Genomic DNA, 23,331 nt, shown 5'->3' on the forward strand with positions numbered 1-23,331 from the left:
GGCTATGCATAACAAAGACAGGAGCATGGAAACGGCAGCTATAACCCAGCAGCACGTGGGCACACGCCATTTAGTGTTAGCGCAAGGACCTCATAGCACGCTCTCCCAGGCTAGTTTGGGGGGGGAATCCCAATACCCACCTTTCCCGCTAATTTTTAGCACACAGGGTCCACCCGGGCCGGGCGGGCATATCGCTCCCTCTCAAGCGTCGGTATTTGAACACCAGGACGCCTCAGCGTCGCATTCGCTGATGGCAACCGGTGCTCCTGCCCCAATTCAGGGTGCTGGTACGCCGGCTCTGGAGAATAGACAGAGTGCGGTTTCCCGCTCCGCGCGCAGATCACCCTCATCTTCTTCATCATCGTCCCCTAGAGAACATCGCAGAAGCGCACGCAGAAAGCGGGAGCGTCGGGTTAGCAAACGGCGTTCTCATAGATCTAGGTCCAGTAGGCGTAGTAGACGTTCCAGATCGTCGCGCTGGCGCTCGCCTTCGTCATCCGGGAGTTCGTCAGGCAGGTCACACAGGCAGGAGTCTTCTCGCCGTAGGTCTTTACATCACATGGAGCATCAAGACCCGGTACCTTCTGCGACACGGGAGGCCAGTTGTCCGAATGTCGGTGTATCAATTGGTGAGTACCCCTTTATTGGGGCATGGGGTGGGGAGAGAGCCAACGCCGTCCCGCCAGATTCCGTAGCCAATAATATCGCAGGTAGCAGGATTTATGTCAATCCAAAATTGCTGCAACCAACCGGGTTATCCAGCCAGCCACCTCCTCCTCGGCCGGATGTGTACAAGGATGGCTTATTCTGTGGTGTCCCTCCTTTAGGAGCCCATTTGGATATCGCCATCTAGGAGCAAATTTGGTCCAACGATTTCATTGACATTTGGTCTCTGGTTTCCACGGATCAGCATTCGGTTGACAGAGAGAGGCGGTTGGGCGATAAAACTTACGAACGCAAGCCAAAAGTTGCAAAAACCATTAACAACTGGTTGCAAGCTTTCGCGGTCATGGGCTGCGTCATGGGAGAAAGGCATCCTGAAAGGTGCTCTGAGCTATTTATATATTTAGATAGCATTTATAATTCCTATAAATCGCACGGCGGATCGGCTTGGTGGAAATATGATGAAGATTTCCGCCGTCGATTGGCCGTCAATCCTCAATTGGGATGGGGTACGAAAGCCACGGATTCATGGCTCCGTCTGATGATGGCTCAGAGAACGACCCAGTCCTTTCATGGGCCCGTTACCGGGTCCAACAGCAACGCCACAGCAACAGCCACTCGCAGGCCAGGTTCTTGCTGGTTATTCAACGAGGGGCACTGCAAGTTCTATGGGCTATGTAAATACAAACACGAGTGTTCATCATGCGGGGGCCCCCACCCATTGGCAAAATGCACACGCCCGCACCAGAAACCTAGCGCAGGAAAAACCCCCTCTACAGGCGAGGTTAACGACGCCGGTGAGCGTAAAAAGAATGGGGCCATGGCTGGACAAATACCCCAATGAGTCGGCCGCTGCACAGCTGCGTGTCGGTTTCTCCTTTGGTTTTTTCATTCCTTTTAATTGGTCACCTATACCACAATCGTCACCCAACCTACAGTCAGCCAGGGAGTTACCTAATATACTAGCAGAGAAGCTGGGGAAGGAAGTCAGTTTGGGTCGTTTTCGTGGCCCTTTCACTTCCCCCCCGTTCCCGAACTTACGGGTTTCGCCCCTGGGTATAGTTCCCAAAAAAGAAGCGGGTAAGTACCGATTAATTCATCACCTTTCATACCCCAAGGGTAGGTCTGTCAACGATGGTATAGCCAACGAGGATATTGCCGTTACTTATATTTCATTTGACAAAGCGATTGATCTAGTCAGAAGTGCCGGTCCGGGTGCCCTTATGGCAAAATCAGACATAGAATCGGCTTTCCGTCTTCTCCCCGTGCACCCGGATTGCCACCATTTACTTGGGGCAAAATTGGAGGAAGGATACTATTACGACACTTGCCTCCCCATGGGGTGTTCAATTTCCTGTTTTTATTTTGAATTATTCAGTACGTTTTTAGAATGGGTTGCTCGTAAGGTTACCCGGCTGAATTCCATCACACATTACCTGGACGATTTTTTGTTAGTCGGTCCCGCGGGTTCAGACGTATGTGCCAAAGCCCTTACCCAATTCGAAGACACCATGGCGTATTTTGGTGTTCCACTTTCCCCCGAAAAAACGGTTGGGCCGGTATCGGTGATTACATTCCTCGGCATTGAAATCGATTCTATCGCCATGGAGTTTAGGTTGCCAAAGGAAAAAATTGACAAGCTTCTGGACCTCATCAATGGTTGTATATCTGTTGGTAAGGTCACATTAACCCAATTGCAATCTCTGCTCGGCTCATTAAATTTCGCCTGCAGGGTCATGCCAATGGGCAGGATCTTCTCGCGCAGATTGATACTAGCCACGAAAGGGGTGAATCAGAAACATCATAGAATCAGGATCACGACACAGTTACGTTCTGATTTGTTCACTTGGAAGCTGTTTTTAAGCAACTACAATGGTAGGACTTGCTTTCAGGAGATTGAATGCTCCAACGTCGACTTGGGTTTGGCATTCACCTCATCCAGTAGCTCTGGTTTCAGCGTTCGCTTTGGTGACAAATTATGCTCCGCCAATTGGCCTGCTTCTTGGTTCCTCAGGAAGTGGAACGAGGATCCCACATTGATTGACCTCCTCCCCGTGGCGGCTGCCATAGAGGTCTGGGGTCCGCTATTGGCCAACAAGCAGATCCGTTTGCAACTTGGCACCATCAGCGGGGCTCATGCCATCAATTTCCTAGCATCTCCTTCACCGCTGGTCCTGGACCTGATTAGGTTCTTGGTGTTGAAATGCCTAATGTTTAATATTTGGTTAAAAGCGCAGGCGATATCCGTCAACAATGAGGAGGTTAGTGGTTCTTTAACCGGTTTTTCGTTGCAGGAGGTACAGGAACGACGTACTCAGGAACACTTGGTAGAGGTGGACTGCCCGCTGTCGATCTGGGATGTCCTGGGGATCTGATGCCATTGATACAATCATCGATAGCCCCTTCGACTTGGAAAGCCTATGGTAAGGCGTGGGAGGAGTGGTGTATTTTAGCGGTTGGCAAACCGGTGGGGTCTTCGGAGGAGGCTCGTATGCAGGTGACAATGGCATTTTTATCAAAAATGCATTCCATGGGGGTGTCGGGGTCAGTGGCACGTAACCGTGTGTCAGCACTGGCATTTCATTTCAAGCTACGGGGTTGGCCGGATTCCACGAAACACTTTCTGGTCATTCAGATACTTAAAGGATGGCAACGGGCAAGCAAACACAATGACAACAGGCGTCCTATAACTTTTGAATTACTAATTAGCATGGTAAAATTTGTGGGATCCGTTTGCGACTCTAGATACGAGGCTGCCTTAATATCGGCTGCTTTTGGAATAGCATTCTTCGGGGCCATGCGGGTCAGCGAGATTGTTCCCACCGCCCTGAAAAAACCTGGTGGCCTTAAGCGGGAGGATATCCTAATTTGCGAGGATGGTTTAAGGGTAAGAATATGCAAATCCAAAACTGACCAGGATGGTAGGGGTACCTGGTTCCCGATATTTGCCATTAACAATGCCATATGCCCATTGAAGTTAATCAGGCGCTACGCACAATTCAGGAAGGACGGTTCACAATTTTTCATTCACGAGAACGGGCTCCCCCTATTGTCGGGGCAGTTCTTAGCCGTCATGAGACGTATTTTGTCACTATTGGGATTCCCCTCGGATGAGTTTGGAACTCACTCATTCCGGATAGGTGCAGCAACAGAGGCTTCTAGAGCGGGGCTTTTTGAATCAGAAATTCAAAGGGTGGGCAGATGGAAATCCCGGTGTTTCACCAGGTACATTAGGCCTGATTTAGCATTATGAAGTTTCTTGGCCTTCCGTCAATATATTAGGGAGTCAGCTTTCAATTTTATTGGGGAACGTTTTGGTTGTTTGGTTTGTGGCTGTTGGCTAACTTTACATTTCATTCTCAGATGGTGGACGTCCAAGCGTCTGGATTGTGGGCCATTCTTACATTTACTGGGCTGCGCAACGTGCCGAAATGTGCCCAGGAGGGCGATCCCTGGGATTCAACGACGTCGATGTGATATGGCGTGGATTGAGAGGCATGATGTGGTCCCGAGTTCTGCCGGAGATTGTTCATATTTCACGAGTGACATCATCCCCCACCATTGTGGTCATTCATGTCGGAGGAAATGATCTGGCGTCGTTTTCTTTGGTCGAGCTACTTACACTGATGAGATCGGATATGGACAAGTTCTCGATGTTCTTCCCGTCAATGCGTTTAGTCTGGTCTGAGATAATCCCAAGGGTGGTCTGGCGAGGCGCCAGGGAACGTAATGCTATGGAGAGATCCAGACGCACGCTCAACCAAAGGATTTCACGTTTCGTGAGATTCAAGAACGGGGTAGTTGTACGGCACCACCGGCTGGAGGGGGATAATTCCGGTTTTCTACTTCCAGACGGTGTACATTTGAATGAGGCGGGTTTAGACATCTTTCTCAACGGCATTAGAGAAGGAGTTCTTCAGGCGATGCATTCTTTGGGGGGGTCGTAGCTCTCGTTATTCGCTCCTCCTTGGCGGAAGGGTGGAGTTTTTTTGATTGGTGGTGAAGTTACCTGCCCGGGAGTCCGGTCGGCAGTTATCTCCCTACACCCAGTTGTTGGCATACAGTGCCTGTTATGAGCTGCGACCAGAATATTTTTCCAAAAGTAAAAGATGGAAATGTTATGAGCAGATTTCCCAATAAAAGTTTTAAAGTTTATACAATTTGTTGCGTGTTCACTCAGGGGGAGCAAACGTTCGTGGGTCGTAGCAGTCTTAGGGACACTGCGGCTTATGCCGCTGTCCCCTGACTGCTGCGCCTTCCCTGTTACCTGAATCAGAGATCTCCCCTTCAGTGAACCCAGTGGAATATGGGGTTAACTCCCCTGGCGGGGGGCGTGGCTTCCTCCCTGATCTTGGCGCCGGGAAGCTCCTGTGGCCACATCCGTCCCAGGACCCGGACCGTTTCCCGCCCTCCCGTCCCTGTTTATTAGAATGATCCTTAAGTCGCAGCTGCGGAAGGGTGGAGTTTTTTTGATTGGTGGTGAAGTTACCTGCCCGGGAGTCCGGTCGGCAGTTATCTCCCTACACCCAGTTGTTGGCATACAGTGCCTGTTATGAGCTGCGACCAGAATATTTTTCCAAAAGTAAAAGATGGAAATGTTATGAGCAGATTTCCCAATAAAAGTTTTAAAGTTTATACAATTTGTTGCGTGTTCACTCAGGGGGAGCAAACGTTCGTGGGTCGTAGCAGTCTTTTACATTGTATCAGAACTCTCTATGGAATGGGAAAAGATGTGCAGCCATTATTGTGTCTGGATGATAGGAGAGGTAGTTGAGTGGAAGCTGGTACCTGTGTGACCTGTAGTACTGATGTGCCCCGCGGAGGGGCGGCTTATATAGCACCGGCAGGGTGGATCCTTATATCTAACCTACACTTCATTTCTGGTTCTATGTTGCCACTGAGGATATTATGTAACATTTGGGACAATGAGAACTAACATTGCTCCGGGTTATGCTCAGGGCAGATGTCCCAACAGCGGAAATTGCAGCTTTTGAGACTACTCAGGTCTATGCCTGATGAAGGGACCTGAGTAGTCTTAAAAGCTTGCAATTTGTTACCATCTTTTCAGTTAGCCATTAAAAGGTATCAACCACTGAAGACTCTCAATTCTAAATATTTTAGTAAAATCTACAAGCTTTCTGCTGTTTGCAATAAACCAATGAAACAAGAAGAATGTAAATGAATGTAAGGAGAGGTTTGTGTATAAAATGTCAATTTTACTGACTCCTGGAGGATTATTCACCTCTTCATGACCAGCGTCTTAGGTACTTAACAGAGACCCCCTGGCTATTATGACCTGCTGCAGACATAATACTAAGACATGTAAGGCTACGTTCACATTTGCGGTCCTCGCCGCAGCGTCGGGCGCCGTAGCGGCGCCGCATGCATCCTGCGCCCCTATATTTAACATGGGGGCGCATGCACATGCGGTGCACTTGCGTTTGGCGCCGCATGCGTCCCTGCAGCGCCCGCGTCGGGGCGCAGAGGACGCAGCAAGTTGCATTTTTGCTGCGTCCAAAATCAATGAAAAAAAGGACGCATGCGGCGCAAAACGCAGCGTTGTGCATGCGTTTTGCCGCGTTTTTGTTTGCGTTGTGCGCTGCGGCGCACAACGCAAATGTGAACGTAGCCTAAGACAGACATCAGCTTTTGACAACATTCTTAGGCCGGTTTCACAAGTTCTGATATTTCCAGTACCGGAAACACCAGTATCGGAGATATCAGTTTCCTTGAGTCCATGTGTGTAATACTTGCTGCACACGTGTTGCAACCATGTGCCACATCAATACCAAACGTACTGGCGCCAGGGAAGCAGCGATATAGTTAGCACTGTTCCCCGACGCCGGGTGCTGAAGATGGCTCTCATCATTCTCCCCTGCTCTGCCCGCGATCAGGGTAAAATGATGAGAGTGGTCTTCAGCACCCGGTGCCAGGTAACAGCGCTAACTGTACCGCTGCTTCTCAGGTGCCGGTACGTATCACACGGATTACATCCATGTGTGTCACCAGTGTGCGGGACGTTTTGCGGTTCATGCTGCTTGTAAAAAATGGACATGTGAAGTGGAAACATACGGACATGTGCACAGACCCATAAATGTGTCTACGTGTGTCAGTGTCTCCGGTACGTGTGAAAACTGACACCACACGTACGGGACTCACTGACGTCTGAAAGAGCCTTTCAGGAATATTCCATTTCTGTTCTTTGCTTGTTAAAAAAAAAAAAAGATCATTACCTTGCTAACTAACAAGGGACTGGATCATTTTGACTGCAAATGCTCCTGCACTTCTGCTGGCTATGCTACATGCATAAATATATATACGCAGTGAAGCTATTATATTTATATATACTCATTATATCATATATTTGCACAGTATCAGTCAATATTATAAAATCACTAGGTTCATTCTAGTTAATATAGTAGTTTTCCAGGCAAAAAAGAATAAATAAATAAATGATCTGTCGGTCCGATAAAGCGCCACCACTCTTCAGATCATGCAGCCATCCATGGGGTTAGCTATTGTTCCTGACAGCTCTCCCTCTGTGCCTATAAACTATGTATCCCATGAAACAGAGCTACATCTGTCCCGCAGCTCATATACTCCCAAACTCAGTGCCCACCCACTCCTCCTACAAAGCACCATCCTGAGACTCTTGTATAGTCTCAGGATTCCTAATAATTCTTCCACTTTACCTGTGCTATTAATATGTTCTTCAGCAGTCAGATATAATCAAGAAGCTATTATTTGTGCACCAATGCTCATCCTAGAGGGTACGCACAGTATGATGGATTATTATGCACTGCACTGTCAGACACTATAGCTGATATTTTACATATACAATTTTTACATGTATTCATTGCATTGAGTAATATCTATGCCAGCACTAGTATATACTGTGTATTGTAGGTGAGACAAGTGTACAAGTGGAATATTAATGACACAATTGGCTCACATCCTAAATATAAATATACATCATGTACAGTTTCCTAATATTTCAGGTCCTTCCAGCCGGGTGCCAGAGTCCTGGCAGTGACTACACGTTACATTGTCGTCACTCTTCTTCCTCGTTACCTCATGTCCTCACATATTAATTACTTTATTGTCTTAAATTTTCCTTATGTATATGTATTAAACTGCTTAGGAAATCATGAGAGAACACAAGTTCCATCACCCGAAGATCAGCTGACGTAAACACTCGCCAAGTGTCAGGGATTAACAAGCTCGGAACTAATATGGACAAAGGTATCTGAGAACCCCACCGATCCTATTGACAGGATCCTGCTCATCATCCTTGGTAGCATCCAGACCTTACTCCAGGTAGATGTGGGAGTTACCTTGGATAGGAACATCTCCTTGAGGCTACAAGTAGTAGAGCATGTCTACCATAATCCATCAAATGCCTAAAACCAGAATAGACTCCCTTCCCTGCCACCTGACCTATCCGCCATTGATGGTCTTTTCTAGTCCTGAAGCTGTGGGATGCCCCCATATTGTGGAAGTTTAGGTACCAACACGTCTATTGCTTTTATTCTATATCTCCTAGAGCAGAGATCCCCAACGTCTCGCTCAGGAGCCACACGTGGCTTGTGGGACCATGATACGTCGCTTGCTACTGCCGAGCAACTTGCTGCATTAGCACCAGATCTAGAAAACAGCTAGAAAGGGCAGGTCGTCAGATGATGTCTTTTAGGCTGGAGTCACACGAGCATTTGAATCGGACGAGTGCCATCCAATAAAAAATTGTATTGCACTCACACCAATATTCTTCAATAATGCAGGTGAGATCTGCTAAGATTTTAGTCTCCGATGACAGAGCTACATCTCAGGCTACCTGATCCCACGAACTAGGGATGCCCTAGTCTATCTGTCATGACTCTGTTGTCAGATGTCCAGGGACCAGGGGCTCCTTCCTTGTCCCTAACACTAGGGTCGCCCTACTCACCCTGTTCCCTGAATTACTTCTAATGGTGAAGTCGCTGGGGCCACGTACCTTGCCTTAACTCCTGAATATGCCCTTTGTTGGTACCCTTCCCACACCCAGAGAAGAGGGGAGTAGTATTATACCGTAATACACCAACCAGACTAATAAGGTAATACAAACCGGGGTAACGGAAGATACCAAACATACAAATATACTCACACATGTAACAGAGGAATACATCGGAAGGATGGGGTTAAACAAAAGTAGGAGAAGAAAGGGAATTTTCACACACTCAGAAAATAGCAACAGTCACAGATAATTCCATCAAATGCCTTCTCCAATAACCACAAGCAACAACCTCCTGCCATGCAGCATAAGCTAGCTCTGACAAGGAGTGCTAGCCAGGGTCCAAATTATATAGGAGATAGGATTGTGAGATCTATTACCTATCATTTATCTATCTATTATCTATAGTATCTGTTATCTATCTATTATCTATGCATCTATCATCTATGTATCATTAATCTATCTATTATCTATCATTTATATATCTATTATCTATCTATTATCTATAGTATCTATTATCTTTCTATCTATTATCTATCTTATATCTATCATTTATATATCTATTTATCTATTATCTATGTATAATCTATCATCTATTATCTGTTATTTATCTATTTATCTATTATCTTTCTATCATTTATATATCTATTATCTATTATCTATCTATCTATCATTTATATATCTATTATCTATAGTATCTATTACCTATCTATCTATTATCTATCTACTATCTATCATCTATCATCTATTTATCTATTATCTATGTATTATCTATCATCTATCTATCTTTTAACTATCTATCTATCTATCATCTATCTATTATCTATCCATTATCTATCTATTATCCATCTATCTATAGCAAAAAGTGAGAGCAGCACAGAAAAAACAAATTTTGGGTGCAAAGCCCCTCAGGCATGTATCAAACCTTATAATGAGAGTCCAAAAAGTCAGAGGCAGCACACCATTGCAAATGAGTTCAAAAAGTGTTCAAGTTTAATAGCCCATCATGGCGACGTTTCAGCTCATGGAGAGCCTTTCTCAAGCCTTGAGAAAGGCTCTCCATGATATGAAACGTCGCCATGATGGGCTATTAAACTTGAACACTTTTTGAACTCATTTGCAATGGTGTGCTGCTAAAGCGATGGCCGGGGGTCCACCACGGTGCAGGTAGACTACTGTACACAGGATAATGTGCAAACAACAAAGGGTAGATTTATTGGAAGGCAAGGAATGAAGGGAATGAGGAAGATGCAAACAGGGGTATACAATGGCAAAAGACACTTTACAAGAGTTATAAACGTTATCTTTCATATAAAATAGCATGGTGCGCCAACTATTGCAGACTCAATATATGTCTAACAAACAAATGTAAGCAATAAACAGGTGATGATGCTACTCTACATATAACCTCCCTGGCCTTTACTAAGCAGGCCACACGGCTCCCGTGTACTGACTACTGAAGCCTACAATAGGCCCTGACAGGTGCACCAAGCAGGAACAGACTCACAGTGATGTTGGAGAATCAGGTCCAGTCCCAGGGGGCCCCCAGCAGTCTAATATGGTGGTGCGCACGGCTTTCTGTCAGCTCTGTGAAGCGTGGTCTTCTCCTTGCTTCTGGGTCCTAGGGATGCTCCTGGAAACTGTAATTCCCTTTCTCTGTATCTTCGTGGCTTCACAAACTAGCACAGAACAGCCACCTTTGCTGTTCCCGGAAAAGTCTTGCAAATTTCACAAGTACACTCTGTCCCAGGCTGTGGGACCTTTCTTGTAGCAAACGGCACAAAGTTCTCTCTGTAGCAGCTTCAGGTCACACACGCAGTTCAGGCTCAACTCCTCCCCTTATTCTAGGGCAGTTTATCTTCACAGTCTATACCAGGGGGAAACAGAACATTCCACCACACCAGACAAGGGGGTGCTGTCTCTTAAAGTGGCAGCGTGTTACTGTCCATAACAGCACCACCCTCTTACACTGCCACTGACTTTTTGGACTCTATCTATCTATCTATCTATCTATCTATCTATCTATCTATCTATCTATCTATCCATTATCTATCTATTATCTTTCTATTTATCTATTTATTATCTATCTATCTATTATCTATCTATCTATCTATCTATCTATCTATTATCTATCTATTATCTATCTATCTATCTATTGTGGTGATACGCTACCTGAGTGTGTTTGGGGACACTCACTTGGCATATGATTCAAGCACTCAGGCACGGTAACTCACACAAATCTGGTCAAATCTGGTTTAATAAACTTCATAAACCACATGACATACAGTCTATTTCATTATGTCCATGAACTTATCACGACCACCAGTCTGTTCATGCAGCAGATAAACTTCTCTGCCATATATTACAATCCCCTTGTCCAGGGTTACCTTTCAGGAGTTCCACTCCTCACGCTGACTTCACGTCAGTCCCAGGTCCTCAACACAGACCGTCCAGGTCTACGGTCACTAGGTGCTTCCAGGACGACTCCACTCCCAGGAGCCTCCAACACTGACCGTCCAGGTCTACGGTCTCTAGGTGCTTCCAGGACGATTCCACTCACAGGAGCCTCCAACACTGACCATCCAGTACCTACAGCACACAGGCCACTCTGCAGTGTCCAGCCAGGACACATGGAAGTGTGTCCACCCTGACAGACTCCCAAAACACTCACACCATGTTACCTGTCACATTGTCAGTCAGGATAGCATGACATCACCACAGGTCCTTAACCCCTTCACCCCCAAGGGTGGTTTGCACGTTAATGACCGGGCCAATTTTTACAATTCTGACCACTGTCCCTTTATGAGGCTATAACTCTGGAACGCTTTGACGGATCTTGGCGATTCTGACATTGTTTTCTCATGACATATTGTACTTCATGTTAGTGGTAAAATTTATTTGATATAACTTGTGTTTATTTGTGAAAAAAATGGAAATTTGGCGAAAATTTTGCAAATTTTGCAATTTTCCAACTTTGAATTTTTATGCCCTTAAATCACAGACATATGTCACACAAAATACTTAATAAGTAACATTTCCCACATGTCTACTTTACATCAGTACAATTTTGGAACCAAAATTTTTTTTTGTGACGGAGTTATAAGGGTTAAAATTTGACCAGCAATTTCTCATTTTTACAACACCATTTTTTTTTAGGGACCACATCTCATTTGAAGTCATTTTGAGGGGTCTATATGATAGAAAATACTCAAGTGTGACACCATTCTAAAAACTGCACCCCTCAAGGTGCTCAAAACCACATTCAAGAAGTTTATTAACCCTTCAGGTGTTTCACAGGAATTTTTGGAATGTTTAAATAAAAATGAACATTTAACTTTTTTTCACAAAAAATTTATTTCAGCTCCAATTTGTTTTATTTTACCAAGGGTAACAGGAGAAAATGGACACCCAAAGTTGTTGTACAATTTGTCCTGAGTACGCTGATACCCCATATGTGGGGATAAACCACTGTTTGGGCGTATGGCAGAGCTCGGAAGGAAAGGAGCGCCATTTGACTTTTCAATGCAAAATTGACTGGAATTGAGATGGGACGCCATGTTGCGTTTGGAGAGCCCCTGATGTGCCTAAACACTGAAACCCCCTACAAGTGACACCATTTTGGAAAGTAGACCCCCTAAGGAACTTATCTTGATGTGTGGTGAGCACTTTGACCCACCAAGTGCTTCACAGAAGTTTATAATGCAGAGCCGTAAAAATAAAAAATCATATTTTTTCACAAAAATGATCTTTTTGCCCCCAATTTTTTATTTTCCCAAGGGTAAGAGAAGAAATTGGACCCCAAAAAATGTTGTGCAATTTGTCCTGAGTACGATGATACCCCATATGTGGGTGTAAACCATTGTTTGGGCGCATGGCAGAGCTTGGAAGGGAAGGAGCGCCATTTGACTTTTCAATGCAAAATTGACTGGATGTGGATGTGCCTAAACATTGAAACTCCCTACAAGTGACACCATTTTGGAAAGTAGACCCCCTAAGGAACTTATCTAGATGTGTTTTGAGAGCTTTGAACCCCCAAGTGTTTCACTACAGATTATAACGCAGAGCCGTGAAAATAATTTTTATTTTTTTTCTCAAAAATGATTTTTTAGCACCCAGCTTTGTATTTTTACAAGGGTAACAGAATAAATTGGACCCCAAAATTTGTTTTCCAATTTGTCCTGAGTACGCTGATACCCCATATGTGGGGGGGAACCACTGTTTGGGCGCATGACAGAGCTCGGAAGGGAAGGAGCACCATTTGGAATGCAGACTTAAATGGATTGGTCAGCAGCCGTCACATTGCATTTGCAGAGCCCCTGATGTACCCAAACAGTACAAACCCCCCACAAGTGACCCCATATTGGAAACTAGACCTCCCAAGGAACTTATCTAGATGTGTTTTGAGAACTTTGAACCCCCAAGTGTTTCACTAAAGTTTATAGCGCAAAGCCGTGAAAATAAAAATTCTTTTTTTTTTTCACAAAAATGATTTTTTAGCCCCCAGTTTTGTATTTTCACAAGGGTAACAGGATAAATTAGACCCCAAAAGTTGTTGTCCAATTTGTCCTGAGTACGCTGATACCCCATATGTGGGGGGGAACCACTGTTTGGGTGCATGACAGAGCTCGGAAGGGAAGGAGCGCCATTTGGAATGCAGCCTTAAATGGATTGGTCTGCAGGCGTCACGTTGCATTTGCAGAGCCACTGATGTACCCAAACAGTACAAACCCCCCACAAGTGACCCCATATTGGAAACTAGACCTCCCAAGGAACTTATCTAGATGTGTTGTGAGAACTTTGAACCCCCAAGTGTTTCACTACAGTTTATAACGCAGAGCCGTGAAAATAAAACATCTTTTTTTTCCCACAAAAATGATTTTTAGCCCCCCAAATTTTTATTTTCCTAAGGATAACAAGAGAACTTGGACCCCAGAAGTTGTTGTTCAATTTGTCCCGAGTACGCTGATAACACATATGTTGGGGTAAACCCCTTTTTGGGCGCACGGGAGAGCTCGGAAGGGAAGGAGCACTGTTTTACTTTTTCAACGCAGAATTGGCTGGAATTGAGATTGGACGCCATGTCGCGCTTGGAGAGCCCCTGATGTGCCTGGACAGTGGAAACTCCCCAATTCTACCTGAAACCCTAACCCAAACACACCCCTAACCCTAATCCCAATGGTAACCCTAACCACACCCCTAACCCTGACACACCCATAATTCTAATCCCAACCCTAATCCAAACGTAAATGTAATCCAAACCCTAACCCTAACTTTAGCCCCAACCCTAACTTTAGCCCCAACCCTAACTTTACCTCCAACCCTAGCCCTAACCCTAACCCTAACCCTACCCCTAACCCTAACCCTAAACGTGACTGAAATACGTGGCACTGAAATACGTGGCACTGAAATACGTGGCACTGAAATACGTGGCACTGAAATACGTGGCACTGAAATACGTGATACGTGGCACTTAAATACGTGGCACTGAAACACGTGGCACTGAAATACGTGATACGTGGCACTGAAATACGTGGCACTGAAATACGTGGCACTGAAATACGTGGCACTGAAATACGTGGCACTTAAATACTTGGCACTTAAATACGTGGCACTGAAATATGTGATACGTGGCACTTAAATACGTGGCACTGAAATACGTGGCACTGAAATATGTGGCACTGAAATACGTGGCACTGAAATACGTGGCACTTAAATACGTGGCACTGAAATATGTGATACGTGGCACTTAAATACGTGGCACTGAAACACGTGGCACTGAAATACGTGATACGTGGCACTGAAATACGTGGCACTGAAATACATGGCACTGAAATACGTGGCACTGAAATACGTGGCACTGAAATACGTGGCACTAAAATATGTGGCACTGAAATATGTGATACGTGGCACTGAAATACGTGATACGTGGCACTGAAATACGTGGCACTGAAACACGTGGCACTGAAATACGTGATACGTGGCACTGAAATACATGGCACTGAAATACGTGGCACTGAAATACGTGGCACTGAAATACGTGGCACTGAAATACGTGGCACTATGACTGTCAGAAAATTTTCATTAAACGGTTAGGGGTGAGGTTAGGGGTAGAGTTAGGGTTAGGGTTTGGATCCCTTTATCACCTTGATGGTGGTGGGTGGCTTTTCAGTGTGTTTTCTGTTTTTTTTCGATAAAAATGCATGCGTTTTTAACGCAAACAAACGCATGTGCTTAAAAACGCAAGAAAATACTGCAGGTTGTATTTCTGAAAATGAACGCATGCAGAAAAAAACCGCATGCGTTTGAAAACGCGACCAAACGCGTACAAAAAAACCGCATGCGTTTTCAATGTTAAATATAGGGAAAAAACGCATGCGTTTTTTTGTGCAAAAAACGCTGCAGACAAAAACGCAAGTGTGAAACCAGCGACGCTTTTTATAGCAAAAAAGTTTTTGCGTCTCCACATTTTGAGACCTATAATTTTTCCACATTTTGCTCCACAGAGTCATGTGAGGTCTTGTTTTTTGCGGGACGAGTTGACGTTTTTATTGGTAACATTTTCGGACACGTGACCGTTTTTGATCGCTTTTTATTCCGATTTTTGTGAGGCAGAATGACCAAAAACCTGCTATTCATGAATTTCTTTTGGGAGAGGCGTTTATACCGTTCCGCGTTTGGTAAAATTGATAAAGCAGTTTTATTCGTCGGGTCAGTACGATTACAGCGATATCTCATTTATATCATTTTTTTATGTTTTGGCGCTTTTATACGATAAAAACTATTTTATAGAAAAAATAATTATTTTGGTATCACTTTATTCTCAGGACTATAACTTTTTTATTTTTTTGCTGATGATGCTGTATGGCAGCTTGTTTTTTGCGGGACAAGATGACGTTTTCAGCGGTACCATGGATATTTATATCAGTCTTTTTGATCGCGTGTTATTCCACTTTATGTTCAGCGGTATGGTAATAAAGCGTTGTTTTTTGCCTCGTTTTTTTTTTTTTTTCTTACGGTGTTTACTGAAGGGGTTAACTAGTGGGGCAGTTTTATAGGTTGGGTCGTTACGGACGCGGCGATACTAAATATGTGTACTTTTATTGTTTTGTTTTTTTTATTTAGATAAAGAAATGTATTTATGGGAATAATATATCTTTTTTTTATTATTTATTTAGGAATTTTTTTATTTTTTTTTTTACACATGTGGAAAAATTTTTTTTTTACTTTTTTACTTTGTCCCAGGGGGGGACATCACAGATCATTGATCTGGCAGTGTGCACAGCACTCTGCCAGATCGACGATCTGCTGTGCAGGGCTGCAGGCTTACCAAGTGTCTGCTCTGAGCAGACACTCGGTAAGCCACCTCCTTCCCTGCAGGACCCGGATGCCGTGGCCATCTTGGATCCGGGACCTGCAGCCAGGAAGGAGGAAGGAGACCCTCGCAGCAACGCGATCACATCGCGTTGCTCCGGGGGTCTCAGGGAAGCCCGCAGGGAGCCCCCTCCCTGCGCGATGCTTCCCTATACCGCCGGTACACTGCGATCATGTTTGATCGCGGTGTGCCGGGGGTTAATGTGCCGGGGGCGGTCCATGACCGCTCCTGGCACATAGTGCCGGATGTCAGCTGCGATATGCAGCTGACACCCGGCCGCGATCGGCCGCGCTCCCCCCGTGAGCGCGGCCGATCGCATATGACGTACTATTCCGTCGGTGGTCATACGGGCCCACCCCACCTCGACGGGATAGTACGTCTGATGTCAGGAAGGGGTTAAACACAAAACCGTCTTAGGTGTTCAGACACCTCTTTGGGTGGGTTTGTAGGTGACTGGACCCACCCATCTCTCCAATCACCTGGAAGCCTTCCCAATGTAAACAAATCCCTCAGCAGTAGATCTGCTTGAGCAAAACATACCCAGGCTTCCATCACAGGGCCACCCACCTCTGCGATACATATTGGCCATTCACAACGCTGCCAGTCACTGTTTCACCACAACTATGCCTCCAAGTGCATCTTGAAGTGCACACACAGCACCCCCTGGCTGTAACATTGGTCACTGCACCACACTATCCATTATCTATCTATTATCTATCTATCTATAATCGCATCCACTTGCAGCATACTCTGATTTTTTTTCTCAGTTGGATAAGAGCTTAGGAAAAAATTCACAGATCAGCACTGACTCACTGAATAAGGCCGGTTTCACACATCAGTGGCTCCAGTACGTGTGGTGACAGTTTTCTCAGCTACTGGAGACACTGACACACGTAGACATATTGAAATGAATGGGTCTATGTACATGTCAGCGTGTTTTTACGGACCCTGTGTCCGTGTGCTCAAAACATGCTGACATGTCCGTTTTTGAGCGACAGCACGGATCACACAGACCCATACAAGTCAATGGGTCAGTGTAAACACATACTGCACACAGATGGCGTCCATGTGCTATCCGTGTGTGTTTTCAAAGTCATAGGGTTAAAATTGAAACAAATTGTTTCAATACATGAACACGGATACATGGACAAGACAGGGATGTGACAGACGGACACAGGAAGGGGTGAACCTAGCCTCTGCTGCAAAACGGCACCCCCCCAACATAGTAAAATCCGTACAAATAAATCTGGTTTACTCTTTACTCGCCTAACCTGACGCACATGTAAAATATATTCCTATTTAAAAGTGTATGTATTTGAAACATCGATCTTTACACTTGTTAAATTTCTGTTTAAGTAGTAGAAAATAAAGGATTTTAAGAATACTACTCACTGCATGGTTTCAGCTTCAGAAATCAACAGCTGGGCCTTAACAATGAAAATAGTTCAACAATCCCTGTATTATACCGTATGGAGGACTCTGGGGAGTGCATTATACTGTATGGAGGTCTATGGGGTTCATTATAATATATGGAGGACTATGGGGTGCATTATACTATATGGAGGACTATGGGGTGCATTATACTGTATGGAGGTCTATGGGGTTCATTATAATATATGGAGGACTATGGGGTGCATTATACTATATGGAGGACTATGGGGTGCATTATACTGTATGGAGGTCTATGGGGTTCATTATACTATATGGAGGACTATGTGGGTGCATTATACTATATGGAGGACTATGGAGTGCATTATACCATATGGAGGACTATGGATTACATTATACCATATGTAGGACTATGGGGTTCATTATACTATATGGAGGTCTATGGGCTATGCAATATACTGTATGGAGGACTATTATGGTGCATTATACTATATGGAGGCCTATGAGGGTGCAATATACTGTATGAAGGACTATGGGGAGTGTATTATACTGTAAGGAGGACTGTGGGGGTGCATTATGCTATAGAGAGGACTATGGGGAGTGCATTATGCATCTTATGTGGAGCCCCATGACTGCTATGTACTCCCTTGATTAGCATAATGGTTTATTTTTTCTATGCATTAAAGAACATTGGCGGAACGGTGGACATATATCAGGATGGGGATATATAACAGGATGGGGCCAGGATGAGGGACATATACACCAGGATGAGGAACAAATATACATATAATTCAGGATGGGGGTGGGCTCTGTCCCAATCTTGCACTGGGGCCCATCGGACTCTAGTTACGCCACTGGTATTTGGCCACCTTAAAAAACAGTAAAGATTTGATCTGCACTATGGGGTTATTGCAGGTGACAGCATCAGCTATGCTGCATTTTACACCTTCAGCTCTGCAGCCTACAATCCTCATATCTTACATTTCACATCCTCAGCTCTTGCAGATTTAACAACCTTTTTTTGTACTTGATACCATTCTGCTATATCTGACCCCCTCTGTCACATCTATGGCCCTCAGCTCTACTACACTCAACAAACTCATTACAGCTTCTTCTGAAATAGTAACCTTACCCGCATTTGATTCTCAGTTTGGGATATCTGACAAATTGAGTTTTTATTACATCTGACAACCTCAACTTTATTTATTCTGGCAACAAGCTAAAAACAGCTTCCTGACAACCTCAGGTTTGCTCTATCTTACAGGCAAAATCCTTATGTCTGTGAAACCCCCGCTCATCGGTATATGATAACCACAGCTCTGCTACATCTGACCTCACCTTTGCTCGATCTAATAAACTCCAGCCTGCTGGATCTGACAACCTCACTGTCTTAGGCTTCCTTCACACTTCCGTTTTTTACAATCAGTCACAATCCGTCAAAATGTTGAAAAGGCGGATCCTGTGCAGATTGTAAAAAACGGGTGCACTGGGGCCATTTTTTTGACGGTTCCAGTGCATCCTAGAAGGCTATGTGCACACGTTGTGTATGCGTCTTCGCCGCGATTTTTCACTGTGAAAACACATACACATCATTCACAACCCATGATAAAAAAAAAAATCATGATATTCTTACCTTCCGGTGTCCCGCGCGGCCCCTGCACCCTTCCCGCGGCCCCTCCGATGCTCGCGATGCTCCGTTTCCCAGTGAAGCATAGCGAGACAATGACCTGTGATGACGTAGCAGTCTCACAAGACTGCTACGTCAACGGGTCATTTCACTATGCATCACTGGGACTGGGAACAGGAGCTGCCGGCAGCATCGCGATCATTGGGGGACCGCGGGAAGGCTGCAGGGGCCGCCGGAAGGTAAGAATATCATGATTTTTAATTTTTTTATTCTTTAGGGATGCTCCGCCGCCTGAGGCAAAGTACTCAACTTGCCTCATGATAGCAGCTCCCCTGGACACACGGACAGGGATATCTCCAGTACCGCAAATATCAGGACGTGTGAAACTGGACTAACATTGGTACGAGTGCAAAGACATTTTTTCTCACAACATATTAATTTGACTGATAAGCTTGTACATGTTGTTTTATATCTCCTGGTTTATTTTTAGGATTCCATCATATTTAATTTGATGTGTGTTGCAACAATGTATCTCATGTGCGTGTCTATAGCCACACCTAAATAGGAATAAACTTTTATAAGATCAAAACTGAAAAAATGATGGCATTGGGAATATTTAAATTTTTCTGTTTTAAGATAATGGGAGACATAAACATAGGATATCCTGTACTGATCCTGAGTTACATTCTGTATTATACCCCAGAGCTACACTCACTATTCTGCTGGTGCACTCACTGTGTGCATACATTACATTACTGATCCTGAGTTACATCCTGTATTATACTCCAGAGCTGCACTCACTGTGTACATACAGTACATTACTGATCCTGAGTTACATTCTGTATTATACCCCAGAGCTGCACTCACTATTCTGCTGGTGCAGTCACTGTGTGCATACATTACATTACTGATCCTGAGTTACATTCTGTATTATACCCCAGAGCTGCACTCACTATTCTGCTGGTGCAGTCACTGTGTACATACATTACATTACTGATCCTGAGTTACATCCTGTATTATACTCCAGAGCTGCGCTCACTATTCTGCTGGTGCAGTCACTGTGTGCATACATTACATTACTGATCCTGAGTTACATCCTGTATTATACTCCAGAGCTGCACTCACTATTCTGCTGGTGCAGTCACTGTGAACATACATTACTGATCCTGAGTTACATCCTGTGTTATACCCCAGAGCTGCACTCACTATTCTGCTGGTGCAATCACTGTGTACATACATTACATTACATTACTGATCCTGTATTATACCCCAGAGCTGCACTCACTATTCTGCTGGTGCAGTCACTGTGAACATACATTACTGATCCTGAGTTACTCCCTGTATTATTTCCTACGCAATCTCTCCTGGGTATTAGCAGGGGTGCACTCGGCTTTTCAATATTAGAATATACCAGGAAACATTTTGTGTTTAATAATAATGATCAAACCAAATTTACGAAATCTGACATGTGTCACTTTATAAACATAAAGATCCATGGAGCAACTATTAAGATGCATATCGGATCAAGAAGTGTTAAACTTTTTTTTATGATAAAACGTTATAACTTTATTAATGTCTCAACTACATACAATAAAAACAACACATAATAAAACAATGCCTCATCAACTTCAAATTTTGATTATTATGGCAGAAATAAGCGAAAAAAATTATGCGAAAAAAATTAATGATAAATACAAAATACAAAGGCTAGCAGGAGCAAAAGCAGTAATAAAGAGGTTTCTACAGTTGAATTAACCTGTACTGAATGCATACAATATAGTGAAACTACATGCTTGGATGCATACACATAGAATTTATCATGCCCTTTAGTTATACTTGGTGTAATAATTATATATTGCAGCACCTTGTTGCCAGTACTAAAATAACAGGGCTTTACAATATTCTGGGATTTAGAAAAGAGTTTCACACAGCAAATGCGGTTGCCCACTTTATAACATACAATATGGGCTAAACACGGTGGTTATGCTCAGCAACAAGATATAAAGTCAGAATAATCAATATCGATCTCAACAATAGATCTCTAAGAAACAAAAAAGCAGGAAAAAACGGCCTTTACGCCACACAATACACTGTCCATGTGCACCTGCCTAGCAGAAGCTAAATACCTCCAGTATACAGCATAATCTGAACAGACGCCATTGGATTCAATGCGTTCACCTTGCTGAAGTGTAATGAATCTTGCAATGACCGGCCCCGCTGCTTGCCGGTACATGACATGTATAAATGAAAGAAATGGACAGAAACTTCAAAAATACATATTACCCCAAGAGGAAGCTGTCGTGAAACGCGCGTCGGGGTTTGGCAGAAATTGGCGTGCCTTACGTGGTTGGCAGCGGGAAGCATTATAGTTGCAGGTAATATGTATTTTTGAAGTTTCTGTCCATTTCTTTCATTTATACATGTCATGTACCGGCAAGCAGCGGGGCCGGTCATTGCAAGATTCATTACACTTCAGCAAGGTGAACGCATTGAATCCAATGGCGTCTGTTCAGATTATGCTGTATACTGGAGGTATTTAGCTTCTGCTAGGCAGGTGCACATGGACAGTGTATTGTGTGGCGTAAAGGCCGTTTTTTCCTGCTTTTTTGTTTCTTAGAGATCTATTGTTGAGATCGATATTGATTATTCTGACTTTATATCTTGTTGCTGAGCATAACCACCGTGTTTAGCCCACATTGTATGTTATAAAGTGGGCAACCGCATTTGCTGTGTGAAACTCTTTTCTAAATCCCAGAATATTGTAAAGCCCTGTTATTTCCGTACTGGCAACAAGGTGCTGCAATATATAATTATTACACCAAGTATAACTAAAGGGCATGATAAATTCTATGTGTATGCATCCAAGCATGTAGTTTCACTATATTGTATGCATTCAGTACAGGTTAATTCAACTGTAGAAACCTCTTTATTACTGCTTTTGCTCCTGCTAGCCTTTGTATTTTGTATTTATCATTAATTTTTTTCGCATAATTTTTTTCGCTTATTTCTGCCATAATAATCAAAATTTGAAGTTGATGAGGCATTGTTTTATTATGTGTTGTTTTTATTGTATGTAGTTGAGACATTAATAAAGTTATAACGTTTTATCATAAAAAAAAGTTTAACACTTCTTGATCCGATATGCATCTTAATAGTTGCTCCATGGATCTTTATGTTTAACAGTTGATTGGAGTGTAGCCCATCCCTTGGCTTGGTGAGATGGGTCTGGGTTATATGTTTATATAATGTGTCACTTTATGTAGTAATAACTCCAACATATCCCATTGATTTTGAGATTGTTTTTTCGTGACACGTTATACTTTATGATAATGGTAAATTATGGTTAATGTGTTTAGTTTTTATTTTTAAAATGATCAGAAATGCAACAAAAAAAACAAAAACAAAATGCAATTTTCAAGCTTTGAATTATCAAACAAAATAATTAATAAATAGCATTTGTTTGCTTTACATGCGCCCCTTTTGTAAAATGTTGTTTTATTTTGTTAACATTTTAGAAGGTTTTAAAAATGTCACAATGAATTTAAATTCTTTTCAAGAAAATGTACAAAAAATTATTTTTTTAAGGACCAATTCAGGGATTTCATATATTGGAATCCCCCAAATGTGACACCATTGTAAAAACAGCGCCCCTCATTGTGTTCCAAATTGCTTTCTGGTAGTTTGTTAACCCTTCATGCAAAGTGAAATAAAGGGAACTTAAAAAATATATTTTTACCGTCTAAATGTTTTTAACTTCTGAACAGGCCGCTGTCATTTGCCCGTGAATTGCCATCGCAAACATCAGGACCCCACGATCAAAATCTCAGGGTGCCCATGGGGTTAAAGAGGAAGCCCCGGAACTCTGTTAACCATCTAGATGATGTAGTCACTATCGACAGCAGTATTTAAGGGGTTAAATGTCAATGGTCGGTGATCGTAAATGATGCAGCTATAGAATACTGCTGGCCGGTGCTGGGTTGTCGCCCGTCGGGGGATGCTAGGGTCAATTTGAAGTCGTATTGGTGGTCACTAAGGGGTTAAAGTTGCATAATCTTCTGATCTTGCAATTCTTGATGTTGCTTTTCCGGTTGCTGTTGGCACAATCACTAGTTGCATGTTGTCAGGCGATGATGACATTGTACATAGGTCACAGATCACACCCTCGCCGCTCCTAACCTTACGGTATATAAGATGCTGCACTTGTAGGATCCGACATCACCAGCAGCCGTGTGCCGTGCATCCTCCAGGTAGGTACTGAAACTTCTGCTCTTACTGTATTAAAAGGTTTATCCC

General features: G+C 43.7%; 2 protein-coding genes across 2 annotated transcripts in view; one reads left to right on the plus strand and one right to left on the minus strand.

The window, feature by feature from the left end:
• LOC143770500 (uncharacterized) overlaps positions 1 to 23,331 on the minus strand; it is a 96,609-nt gene that overhangs the window by 48,605 nt on the left and 24,673 nt on the right. The gene's annotated exons all lie outside the window — the stretch shown is intronic.
• On the plus strand, positions 223 to 5,335 carry LOC143768737 (uncharacterized). Its single transcript, XM_077257388.1, has 3 exons — positions 223 to 629; positions 2,958 to 3,086; positions 4,027 to 5,335. The coding sequence occupies exons 1-3, from the start codon at positions 251 to 253 to the stop codon at positions 4,608 to 4,610; spliced, it is 1,092 nt and encodes a 363-aa protein (XP_077113503.1). The 5' UTR covers positions 223 to 250; the 3' UTR covers positions 4,611 to 5,335.

The sequence above is a fragment of the Ranitomeya variabilis genome, chromosome 4 (genome assembly GCF_051348905.1).
Source record: "Ranitomeya variabilis isolate aRanVar5 chromosome 4, aRanVar5.hap1, whole genome shotgun sequence".
Classification (NCBI taxonomy): Eukaryota; Metazoa; Chordata; class Amphibia; order Anura; family Dendrobatidae; genus Ranitomeya; species Ranitomeya variabilis.